Source organism: Herpailurus yagouaroundi, unplaced genomic scaffold, assembly GCF_014898765.1.
Source record: "Herpailurus yagouaroundi ecotype Mexico unplaced genomic scaffold, PumYag 29, whole genome shotgun sequence".
Taxonomy (NCBI): Eukaryota; Metazoa; Chordata; class Mammalia; order Carnivora; family Felidae; genus Herpailurus; species Herpailurus yagouaroundi.
In genome coordinates, this window is record NW_024412377.1 from 31,266,943 (window position 1) to 31,280,265 (window position 13,323).

General features: G+C 37.1%; 1 protein-coding gene across 3 annotated transcripts in view; it reads right to left on the reverse strand.

Annotated features, from left to right (window-relative positions):
• The window catches only part of FYB1 (FYN binding protein 1), a 161,655-nt gene that overhangs the window by 40,389 nt on the left and 107,943 nt on the right, over positions 1 to 13,323 (reverse strand). For all 3 annotated transcript variants that reach the window (XM_040495871.1, XM_040495878.1, XM_040495863.1), the window contains exon 3: positions 10,421 to 10,577. In XM_040495871.1, coding sequence (XP_040351805.1) covers positions 10,421 to 10,577 — 157 coding nt within the window. The remainder of the gene's footprint in view (positions 1 to 10,420; positions 10,578 to 13,323) is intronic.

Consider the following 13,323-nt stretch of genomic DNA (forward strand, 5'->3'; position numbering starts at 1 on the left):
CTCAGGAAGAATTGCCATAGATATGTGTCTCAGTCTCTACCCGGGATGGTAAACATATGTGGTCATCGATTGTTGATCCAATACACTTACTTTTTAAACAAATTGAAATTTAAAAATTTAACTTATATATGCTTAGCTTTTAATTTAGGTTAAGTGTAAAGGCCCAATTAATCAATTCATTAACTTGATGATGACAAGACACTTGTTTCCCTTAGTGATTTTTTTTGGTCCTTGAAAAATTCAGAATAAAATACGGAAATGATGAAGTAAGTCAAACCCGTGGTACAAAAATTTGTGAAACAAGTTTTATAGTCATGGGGACAATGAACCTACTGTGTTCAATATTATTTATTTATTTATTTATTTACTTACTTACTTACAAATGTTTATTTATTTTTGAGAGAGAGAGAGGAGAGAACACAAGCAGGGGAGGGGCAGAGAGAGAAAGACACAGAATCCTAAGCAGGCTCCAGGCTCCGAGCTGTCACTGCAGAGCCCAACATGGGGCTCAAACTCACAAACCGTGAGATCATGACCTGAGCTGATATCAGATTGCCAACCGACTGAGCCACCCAGGTGCCCCAGTGTTCAATATTTTAAATGTTTGTAATATTTAAGAGATTTATTACACTAGCAAATATTTAATTAGATGTGTCAAACTAAAACTTGTTATTTAGACTTTTTAGTGTAGTTGAAAAGTATGGATTCTTTGTGTCAATATTGAGTGTCAATGGCTTCTCGTAACAAAAAAGGAGAGTCAACCAGACTTTACAGCCTCCTGATAAAAGAATATACCATCACCTAGGAAGTAATCTGATCAAAGAAACTAGAACTAAATTTGGTCAAGCTACCTTTACCTCCAACTACCAATTTATAGGAAATAGAGGAACATACAAGCTAAACTATAGGAAAGCATTCAGCAAGATCTAGACTATGGATAATTATAGTCCCCTCAAAGAGCTTGATTTCTTCAACAAATAAATTGCAATAAATAGATAAATATAGTTATAGAGGGTAGACTTGTAGCTTCAAAGAGAATTACCAATGTATAAGCCAATGAAAACGTGCAGACTTTATATGGATTCTTCTTCAAACAAATTTAAAAAACCATACACACACTCAATTTAAGAGACAACTGGAAATTTGAACATGGACTTGATTTTTATATTATTATATAAAGTCTAATTTTTATTTTATTTTATTTTTTTTAAGTCTAATTTTTAGGGATACCTACTAAAATATTTATGAATATTTGGTATTAGCTTAAAAATAATATGAAAGAGGGAAGTGGGTAGGGGTATTGATGAAACAAGACTAGTGATAAATTTATAATTGTTGAAGTTGGTGTAGGGGACATGGAGGTTCAGTTTACTCTTCTCTCTGCCTTTTACATATTCACCTTTTATAAATTTTTTCAAACTAAATATGCTTCTTAAAAAATATAAGAAAAATCCCATAGAAAATACAAGTGAACATTTAAGAGAACTGGATGTGCTTTAACAGATTTGTAAGAGTCACTTAAGTTCTTGAGAGGATTTGCAGTTATTAAATTTGTTCAGTCAGGTTTTTCAAATGCTTAAAAAAATTCAATATATAGATTTATCCATGCAACGTAAAACATGTAAGGGGGTAATTAAAAGTAAATTTTTTAACGTAAGTATCCATTTGAAAGAATTTAACCTGAGTTGTCTAATCATTAATCAATGATCCCCCTGAAAGTAATTGTTCTTATTAAATAAAAATTACTAGATGTATAAATAAGATAGCAAGTTATATTATGTGAACTTAAGTACCTAAAATAAATTAGACTTTTGCCTTATTAAATTTAATGAATTGAGTATTAATTAAAAGCACAAGACATAAATACCTTAGACGTCAAAATACATTGACATTCTACAGAATAAAATTTACAGCCCCTTTCATGGTATACAAAGTTCTTATGCCCAGCCCTATTCTTTTACAGTTTTGTTTTTCCTGTTTCTTCTTTTTTTTAAAAAATAGTTTTTAATGTTTATTTTTGAAACAGAAACAGAGACAGAGGGTGAGTGGGGGAGGGGCAGAGAGAGAGGGAGACACAGAATCTGAAGCAGGCTCCAGGCTCTGAACTGTCAGCACAGAACCCGACATGGGGCTTGAACTCATGAATCATGAGATCATGACTTGAGCTAAGTCAGATGCTTAACCAACTGAGCCACCCCAGCGGCTATTTCTTCTCTCATCTTCTTTTCATGTATTAATACCGACTCACTCTCTGAACACTCTGGTTTCTTGTTGCTCTGTGCTTAGCTCGCTTTCTTTTCCTTTTCTAGGATAATCTTTCTTCTCATCATCTGTTTATGGCCCTCCTTAATCTTTAAGGCTCTCTTTAAACATTCCCTCCTCTGTGAAGTTATCTCCGATGCCTTAAGCCCACGTGGTTGCTGCTTCTATGTGTCATACATTGCTTCATTATACTGATTATTCTATGTTACTATAATTATAGAGCAATTGCTTGCAAGTGTCTCTTCCTACTATGAGACTATAATCCCCTTGATGAAAGAGATTGCCGCTTTGCTAGTTTATTATTAGTTTATTATTATTATATTATTATTATTATTATGACTGACTATCATTTTTAGAAAGCTATTAGAATAATTCCAGTCATGAATAAGACTTTGATTTTTTCTGATGAATTAATTTTGTCCCCATTAACTTTTGTTATGAAAGTGAATTGTTTATTATCATTAAAAAATTTTTTTTAATGTTTATTTATTTTTGAGAGTGAGAGAGAGACAGAGTGTGAGTGGGGGAGGGACAGAGAGAGAGGGAGACACAGGATTGGAAGTAGGCTCCAGGCTCTGAGCTGTCAGCACAGAGCCCGATGTGGGGCTCAAACTCACGAACCGCGAGATCATGACCTGAGCCAAAGTCGGACACATAACCGACTGAGCCACCCAGGCGCCCCTGTTTATTATCATTTTTGAAAAAAAAAAATAAGTCAAAAGGACTACTGGACTTGCAGCTTACTTCCTAAAACACTTGGGTGGATGAGTAACAAATATGTGCAGAATGGAGAGTATCTGCACAGCACTTTCATACATATGTGGCTGCATGTTTATACAAACCATTAATCACTTACAGATAATGTTTGCATGCACACATTGGTTCATAGACCTAACACGATAGCGTGTAGATGTTAGTTTATATAAGTCTGAATTCACCATATATAACATGCAAATGTTCAATAGATATGAAATCGTAGAAGAATGAGAGTGAAGAATAAAAGGGAAAAACACGAGGTAGGTGAATGTCATGAATAAACCGAGATTAAACTGTTGCCGGGTCGAAAGGGTGGCTCAGTCAGTTAAGCCTCGACTTTGGGTCAGGTCATAGTCTCAAGGTTTGTGAGTTCAAGCCCTGCATTGGGCCCCTCGCTGTCAGCACGGACTGCACTTCAGATCCTATGTCCCCCTCTGTCTCTACCCCTCCCCTGCTCATTCTCTTTCTCTCTCTTTCTAATAAATAAGTAAAAACTTAAAAAAAATAGTCACCAATTATTTAAAAAACAAAAAAATAGTGCTGCAGGCTTTGAGAAACTCTGCCCCTGGAGGCAAACAATGAAACCAGTCACAACCCATAGTGGCACAGACTGTAAGCAGAGGGAGCAGGTAAAGAAGAAAAGGAAGTTTATCGGTTGTTATAACCCTGTGTCTGTTCACGAGGACCTCTCACGAGTTCTTTAGTTTCACACTGTGGCGTACAGAATTACATAGGAAAGGCCAAGGTTAACTCAGTATCAGGTCCATCATTTTTAGAAAGCTCTAATGTGCTCTATTTCCTGACTTTTAAAGATGTAAAGCTGTTGACCTTTATATCTTATTTGCTATTCATGACTTTAGCTTTTAATTGTTGGTTTTGTTTGTGTTTTTTAAAGAAGAAAGTCACACAACACTTTGTTCTATACCTGCTGTTGCTGAGAATAAAATCTCTGTGAACTTTTCTCTGGAACATGTCTTCCTGTACTGAACGCAGGAGGACTTATAAAAAGTACGACTCGCTTCAGCCAGTGCTTTCTAAATGGAGTTGGAAGGACCACCCGGGAGTGCCCGTCTGATAGGGCAAGTCTCAAATTCCAGAGAATGTTAAGAATTTATAACTAATAAAATGTTATAATGGTGTAAGTTCTGACTTTTTGTCTGATTTTAGAGCCAATAAACTCTGAAGCGGGCTACGAGTGATCTCACGGTAAGAACAGTTGAACTTCTCCCTCTTCCAACCTTAGTCACTTCCCATTATTTATTATTTCTTATTACTTCACTTTTCCTGTCTCGTTGCTATTAATAATCATGGAATTTGTTTTGTATACCAAAATATTCAACCGTTGGTTCTGTCTTCACATGAAGAATTAGTTATGCTGTTAAAATTATAGTTAATCTTTAATGATGGTGCCAAGAAACGTGTTACACTAAAAGATGTTGACCTGAACACTAGTAATGATACACGAGCTCTTTTGATGGGTTTCAGTTTCTCTTCAGATGTCTGAGTAACAGCAGAAAATGTAGCTAGCTGACTTCTCACCACTAGGTGGGGAAACAGTACAATTTAAAATAAAATAGAACTTTTGTCGCAACCACTTTATTGTTAAAGATGATTATTATTTCTGATTCTCATCTGCCTCCAATCTTCTACATTCTTAAAGCATCCTGATCGGAATGATGTCATTACAAGTGTCTTCAGGGGAGGTAGGTGAAAAAGGCCACCCTATCTCCTGAAATTCCTTCCCTGATACCAATTAAAAATTCGCTTTTTTTGCCTTAAGCAACACAGACTCCACCCTAGAGAAGATTGTAAACCTTTCAGTTCTTTGTTCCTTTGGGAAGCCACTCCCTCACTTGAACACTACTTCCCAGTTGCTCTAGTCTTGTTTCGAGAATTCTCCCCTGGCCGCCATTATCATTTTACTCTCTTTACTAGATCTTTCTCACTGCATGCAGACACGCTGCTATTTCTTCCATCTTAAAAAAAAAACAAAAAATCTCAATTCCTTTTTTCCCAGCAGTTACCGCTCCATTCCTTTGCTTCTCTTTTCTCCTTGAGAAAGAGAACAACTCTTGAAAGAGTTGTTTACTGTTGCTCTTTCCAATTCCTGTCCTTTCTTGCTCCTCTAAAGCTACTTCAGTCAAGCTCGATTCCAGGAGACTTCACCCACACTGACCTTCACAGTCCTCACTTATTTGACCTTCTGCAGCAGCTGACACAGTTATCACTGCCTTCCTCTTGGGAATACTCCCTTTACTTGGCTTCCAGGACACCACACTCTTGTTTTCTTCCTATCTTATTCGTTGTTCCTTTTTATCCCGCTTTGCTCATTTTTTCTTCTCCCAGGCTAGTAGAGTTGGAGTGCCCCAGGGCTCGGTTCTTCTCTCTAGTTATACTCACTTCCTTGGTGATTTTTTTAAAGTTTATTTATTTTGAGAGAGAGAGAGAAAAAAGTAGGGGGGCAGACAGAGAGGGAGAGACAATCCCAAGCAAGCTCTGCACTATCAGCGCGACCCACAAACTGTGCGATCATGACCTGAGCCGAAATCGGGAGTCGGACACTTAACTGACTGAGACACCCAGCCGCCTCATTTCCTTGGTGATTTGAAGTCTCATGATTCTAAGTGGGGAATATATGCCTATGACTCCCTGATTTATTATGTTTTTAAACGAGAACTTTCTCCTAAACTCTTCACTTCTTATACCCAATTACCGCCTCAATATCTCTACTTGGATGTTTAAAAGATCCTCAAGCTTAAAGTAGCCATGCCTTCCTGATCTTCCCCACTCCCAAACCTGCTCATTTTTAGCCTCTCTCATTTCAGTTGAAGGAAACATCATCCTTATAGTTGCTCGAGGCAAAAACCCTGCAGCCCTCTTTGATTCTCTTTTCCCTTTAGACCCCAGATCCAAATTCTGTTGTCTCTACCTTCAAAATATATTCAGAATCTGGACACCTCTCTCCATCTCCACTGCCACCATTTTGATTACAGCTACCACGATATCGTGTCTGTCTTTCGGCAATATCTGCCTGACTAGTGTCTCTGTTTCATTTGCCTACTGTCTCTTTTCATAGAGCTGTTAAGGTGATCTTGATAAAACATAATTTAAAACATCACTGCTCTGCTCGACCTTTTTCAGCGGTTATCATTCCACTTAGAAGAACCACAGTGTCAGTCATGACCAGCAAGGCCCTACACAAGCTAAATCTTTTCCTACTATTCCTTTCCTTGCTCACTCTACTCCAGCTCCAGTTACCTCCTTCCTAGTCCTTGAACATTCTAGGCGTTTATTCTGTCTGTTCTCTCTGCCTGGAATGATCTTGCTTAAGCTATCCGCAAGCCTACCCCCCTCATTTCCTTGAGTCTTTGCTCAAGTACAACTGCCTATAACGGGAGCTACCCTCACCTTTCTTAAAGTTGCCACATGCTGTCCCTAACCCCACCCTCTCACTACACCACCTAACCCTGCTCTCTTTTCTCCTACCTAGTATTTCCAAACATACTATCTCCTTGGCCTGTTCATTATTTTTATTCTTTTCGTCTGTTGCACCCTGTTCTATGTGGGCAGGAACCTTTATTTTGTTCACTGATATTTCCTGAACTACTATTACAAAAGCACTAAGTAGTGGCTCAAAAGAACAATTCTTGAGTGAAGGTAAAAAAAAAAAAAATCTATTAGAGCTTGACCTGAGAGTGGCATTTGACCAGTGAGGGGAGGAATGGCATTTGCAGGCTGGTAGAGAGAGCCTCTGGAAAACACCCATGTGTGTGTTTTAAAGGGTGGCAGCAGGAGCGCCTGGGTGGCTCAGTCGGTTAAGCGTCCGACTTCGGCTCAGATCATGATCTCGCGGTCCGTGAGTTCAAGCCCCGCGTCAGGCTCTGTGCTGACTGCGCAGAGCCTGGAGCCTGTTTCGGATTCTGTGTCTCCCTCTCTCTCTGACCCTCCCCCATTCATGCTCTCTCTCTGTCTCAAAAATAAATAAACGTTAAAAAAAAGAAAAAAAAATTAAAGGGTAGCAGCAGGGGGAAAAGCACAGGAACACCCATATCTCACAATTTTACTTAAAGATTTATCCTGTAAATTTCCCTCTCACATGAAATATGAGTTTTTGAGCCTGAATATCAAGACTCATTTTGCTCTTATTTCTTCTTCATATCTCATCTAACTTCCCCTACTTGGGGGAAAGTTTCTGACCCAGATATTTCTTCATTTTGGGATTTACTTAAGCTCTCTGATGGGAGTCTGAAAGTCTCTCACTACACACCACATTTTTACTTTAAAAAAAAATTGTAAATGTCCCTTAGCTTTCATTCACTCTAATCTCTCCATCTGATAATTAACTTTCAGATTCCCCAATGATTGTTTGTCTAGGCAGTATAACATCCAAGAAGACTCTTGTTTCTCTTCATCTTTCTCCTGAGTGTATGCATTTTGTGGAGTCAGGAACTCTTAGATGAATCCAACTTTCTAATTAGGAGTTCTTAATAGGAATGAGGTAAAGCTTATTACAATTGGTGGATTTTGCTAATTTCTGATGCAAACAATATTACAAGAAAAAAATTTGAGTCTTGTTGGTTGGAAGACCCCTTTCAACTTTTTCAAGAATTTCCTGAAAAACCTGAGAAATTGACGAGCATTCTTATAAATTTGCAGTACAGGCTATAGGACTATTCTTGAAATCCTTTCTTCTGTAAACAACTTTTTATTTCCCACCATATCAAAATGGATTCTGGGGTAGGTATGGATTCTGGAGTAGGTATGCCAAAAAGAATTAATATCGCAAGTCTGAAGCTACTCATTTTAGAAGAATCTGACACCATGATTGGCCCTTGGCTTGCGTCTGGGAATTCAGCTTCTAAAAAATTCCCTACACTGATATGAAAAATTGCCTGATTGATAAGAGTGATTTGTTGTGCCTACACTGTATAGACAATGTGACTTAGGGTGAAAACCTCCTCTCCTTCTAGAAGTCTGGTATTTTGGTAGTGAATAGGCAAAAGGTGCCTATGTGACCAACTCTCGATAAAAATTTGTCTCCAATGGGCTGCCTGGGAAGCAGCATTACACATTTGCAAAGCTGGAGAAAGGAGAAATCTCAGCATGTCCCTCCCAGGTACAGAAGGACAGTGTCACTGTGATAAATCTTAGCCATGAGTACTACTATTTGCTGGTCCTCTGCATCCTTTAAATGAATCATCAAATATATGGTGGCCTTGGTAACTCCCCATATAGCAAGAATAGTGCTGAATACTCCTCTTCTCCACAGTTTCTTCAATCACATAATTATCAGTCTTCATGTCTTATATATTTTCGGGGATTCATGCTTAGAGTATTTATGAAAATTTCTCACTAGAATTGGATACAACTGAAGCTAGTAACTGGGATAGGTCACATAATAATATTCAAATGTACTAAGATCATGATCTAATGGATTACATTTATCAGACTAGGAAAAACATTAGGGAAAAGAAACAGAATTTTATTTATTTACTTATTTTTTGAGAGAGGGAGTGAGGGTGAGCGAGAGAGACAGAGGGAGAGAGAGAGAGAGAGAGAGAGAGAGAGAGAGAGAGAGAGAATCCTAAGCAGGCTGCATGCTCAGCACAGAGCCCAACACAGGGTTCTATCTCCCAAGTGTGAGATCATGACCTGAGCCAAAATTAAGAGTCAGATGCTTAACTGATGAGCCATTCAGGCACTCCAAGAAATGGAATTTAATACATGTGAAAGCAAAATAATTATAGAAGTCAAGTGTATGTAAGAGCACATGTTAATTAGTTGTTTTAACTAATCAAATATTTATTTAGCATTTACATGTTAGTAGGCAGATGGCTTAAACTCTTATTTGGTAGCAAGATATCATGGGGTATTAGAGTCTTTCAACTAGAATTCTTAAAATCAAATGCCTGGAAGGCCACGAAGGCCACGAAGTCAATATAAATGCATATTGTGGGCCACAAATAAGATAATAGCCACTATGCTGCTCTAACACTTTCTAGTTTCTGCATTTATACTCCAAACAAACACAATAAAGTGAAACATAGTGGTGGCTACCTATGACAGATGTATTTTCAACCCCTGCTCTAAACTATGATCATCAGTAAAGGAAAGCTGGCAATCAGGCATCGATATTGACAGATTCTATTATATAGATTATGGATATGAAGTACTTTCAATATAAAGACATTATTAACAGATTCTATTATATGGATTACAAATATTAAATACATTAAATGTAAAGAACATCAGTCTGGTAAAGAATTGAAGTGGAGGAAAAATAAACTGTTGCCAAATATTTTGGGATATTGCCTATTTGTGTTCAAGGAGAACGAAGTAAAGCAATTTTCTAGAAGATGAAAAGGAAGATATAGTCTAACTTGCCATAAGGATTTATACTTGCCATTTTCCAATTATTTCCTTTTAAAACAGCATTCATTCTAGTCCAACTTTCTGTTTGCTTTTTCCTCAACCAGCTATTCTGGTCAATCATGGATAAAAAACTTGTGCATAGCAACCCATACAGTCTTGACATTTCTAGAAAGCACCATCTAAGAAAAGCAGGAGTGGGCTTGAATAAAAGTTTCTTAGTTTTTAAACACACTGCCAAAAATCTGAAGCTTGAGAGAAAAGCTGCGCTTTTTGCTTAAAGAGGTTATTTAGCAGAGTGGTTAAAAGCACATGTTTACTTTGAACTTAGACTGACCTTGCCTCAAATTTCTACTCTACATTCCCGTGTGATCTTGGAGAAGTTACTCAACCTCTGTAAATTCCCATTTCTTCATCTGTGAAATGAGGAAAACATTTTTCACGTATATATATATAAAGTTCCTAACAAGTCATAAGTAGTCAGTAAATTGTGGTGCTGGTGCTCGTGATAATAGTGGTGACGGTGTCGATAATGCTGGGGGTGGTGATGGTGGTGATAATGGCCATAATGGTGATGATGGCGGCAGTAATGATGATAATGGTAACGCTGGTGGCGATTTGATGGTGGTGATGATAATGGTGGTGACTTTAAGGATGGTGGTGGTGGTGCTGGTGATGATGATGGTGATGGTGGTGGTGGTGGTGATGGTGGGGGCAGTGACGGTGATGGTGGAAGAGATAGTTGTAGTGCTAACCTGAGGAATGTTTCAAAACTTTTAAAAAGGCGCTGGAATTTTTTTTCAAATTAACTCCTAAAAAAAAAAAAAAAAACCACAGTAAAAACAGATAAAACAAGAGTTGCTCAAGGAAGTGGGGGTATGAGAGCAGCCTGCTCAGCCCTTCCTTCTCCTTGCATCTGCTCACATGTGTGGCCCGCGCAGTTTACCACAGAACTCTCAGCGTTCAGCCAAGCATAGTTTGAAAATCTATGGCAAGAGACCGACAAAGAAATGGCAAAATAATCTTTGCTTACTTTATATCTAAAGGTGGCTTAATGTTTCTGGGAGGTAGACTTGGGACTGGCGGTTGTGTTGGGTGAGATGCTGGCAATGGTGGTTGGCTGGCTGGATGGGACGGTGGAGGTGGTGGGAGGGAAGTAGTTGAGTAACACATTTGGCCTTTGTTGGTACCTAAGAAGCAGAGGAAAAAAATAACATGAATTAAGATAAATCTTCAAAACACAAGAGCCAGCTATTCTGAGTATGCAGAAATGAAGATCTTAAATATAAAAACATAAGAAATGCATCCTAAGTTGAATTAGTGCTTTAAAGAATCTAATATTCTAAGTACCACAGAACGTGGCATTTAAATTTTCTATTTTTTTCAGATTTATTGAGGTATAATTCACAAGTAAAATGATCAGATATGTAATGTATGTAAGAGGATGATTTGATATATGTATCTATTTTGAAGGGTTTTCCCCATTGAGTTAATGAACACATCCATCATCTAACGTGTTTATCTTTTTGGGGGGCAGAGGGTGAGAACACTTAAGTTCTACTCTCTTCACAGATTTCAGTTGTACAATACAGTGTTAACTATAGTCACCATGCTTTACTTTAGATCTTCAGAACTTACACATCTTATAACTGAAAGTTTGTACCCTTTGAGCAACCTCTTCCTAGTTCCCCCACCCTAGCCCCTGAAAACCACTTTTCTACTCTGTGTTTCTATGAGCTTGACTTTTTGTTTTGTTTTGTTTTGTTTAGATTACACATATCAGTGATACCATGTGAGCTTTGTCCTTGTCTGGCTTTCTGGCTTATTTCACTACCGTAATGCCCTTCAGATTCATCCATGTTGTCACAAATGACATGATTTCCTTCTTTTTTTAAGTGGAATAAGATTCCACTTTATATATCGACCACATTTTCCTTATCCACTCATCCATTGATGGACACTTAGGTCGTATCCATTCCTTGGCTGTTGTGAATCATATTGCTATAAATATGAGAATACAGATATGTCTTCAAGATAATTATTTTGTGGCTTTTAGATATATACCCGGAAGTGGGATTGCTGGATCACATGCAGTTCTACTTTTAATTCACTGAGGAAAGTCGATACTGGTTTCCATAGTGGCTGTGCCAGTTTATATTCCCGACCATGTAGACAAGTGTTCCCTTTGCTCCACTTCCTGGCATTTGTTATATCTTGTCTTTTTGATAATAGATATCCTAACATGTGTGAGGTGATATCTCATTGTGCTTTTGATTTGCATTTCCATAATGACTAGTGATGCTGATAAATATTTTTTTTTTTTTTTTTTTGAGATAGATAACTTCTTTAATTCCCATTATAAAAAGGACTTTCTCTACTTCGCTTAGGAAAAGCTTAACAATTGTTAAATCTAGGTATTGAGTATATGGGTGACAAATTTCATAATGAAAAGTGAAACAAAACAAAACAAAAAAAGAATCTTATTTTTTTGAAGCTTTTGTAACTTTTAGTTTTAATATTCTGGACTTTATGAAGAAGCCTACATCAACTTTACTATGACATTCTTTATGATTTAAAACATGTAGATGGTTTTTCATCAGACTCATTATTTTAGACGAAAGACATTTAGTTTTTGTGTCTGATACTGGTAACACATTCTTACTTGTTTTCAAAGATTTCCTTGAATCATTAATGAGAAGATGTATTTTGTTTCAGGTGTGATTTCTCAATATTGAAGTTTATTAAATAATCTCACAAGTAAATCATATATATAGTAGAGGTTATAATATAAAGACAAGCAAAATCAAACACATATAAATCACCCATAAACTCATCACCCAGCAATAGCTACTGAGTTCCATGTATTTTAAAACATTTTAGTGTAAACACATACTTTTATGGCAGAGGAGCAAAATGGGACCATTTTGGTATTTTGTTATCAGTTTAAAATTTTTCTCATTGTTCATAAATATAATTCCAGGTTAATATAATTACAATATGATTTTTAGTAACTAGACAATTTTTCTTTATGCAACTCTACCATGATTTAAAAAAAACACACTAAGGCTCTAATATTGGATATTTGCATTAATTCCTTTCTTTTTTGCTATAATAAAAAATGGCTTAGTCTTTGCACATATTTAAAGTTTTTTCTTTTTTTTTTTTAATTTTTTTTTCTTCAAAGTTTATTTATTTTTGGGACAGAGAGAGACAGAGCATGAATGGGGGAGGGGCAGAGAGAGGGAGACACAGAATCGGAAACAGGCTCCAGGCTCTGAGCCATCAGCCCAGAGCCCGACGCGGGGCTCGAACTCACGGACCGCGAGATCATGACCTGGCTGAAGTCGGACGCTCAACCGACTGCGCCACCAGGTGCCCCTAAAGTTTTTTCTTAGAATGGATTCCATTAAGTGGAAATGCTGGGTCAAAAAACTTTTTTTTAAGACTTTTGATACAAAATACAAATTATTTTCTGGAGTGATACCAACTGCTGGCTCCATCACTTAGTTATAGGAAAGTGCTGATTTTCACATGTTTTTGCCAACATTGGCATCATATGTTTTGAACTTGACAATAGTATGGAAAACTTCTACCTTTTGCTTTAATTTCATTTTATCAAAATATCAATATCAAATACCAAAAATTCCAACATTTTAGATGTTTCTTTTGTATCTGCCTTCATATACAGACACACACACACAGATACACATAGCTACTGCTTGAAAAAATTATTGACTTCCGATTTGCTAGATGTAGGTATTTTCCCTCCTCCCTTTCCTTTTCCAACGTAGCAAAAGCATAACTTTTTTTTTTTTATTAAATCCATGTTCATGGTTTTCATTATCATGACTAGGTAAATATTGTGCTTCTCTGAATCAAGTAGGGTACTCTAATTGCATTTACTTATTCATTCAACTTACTGTTTTCCTGGAGTTA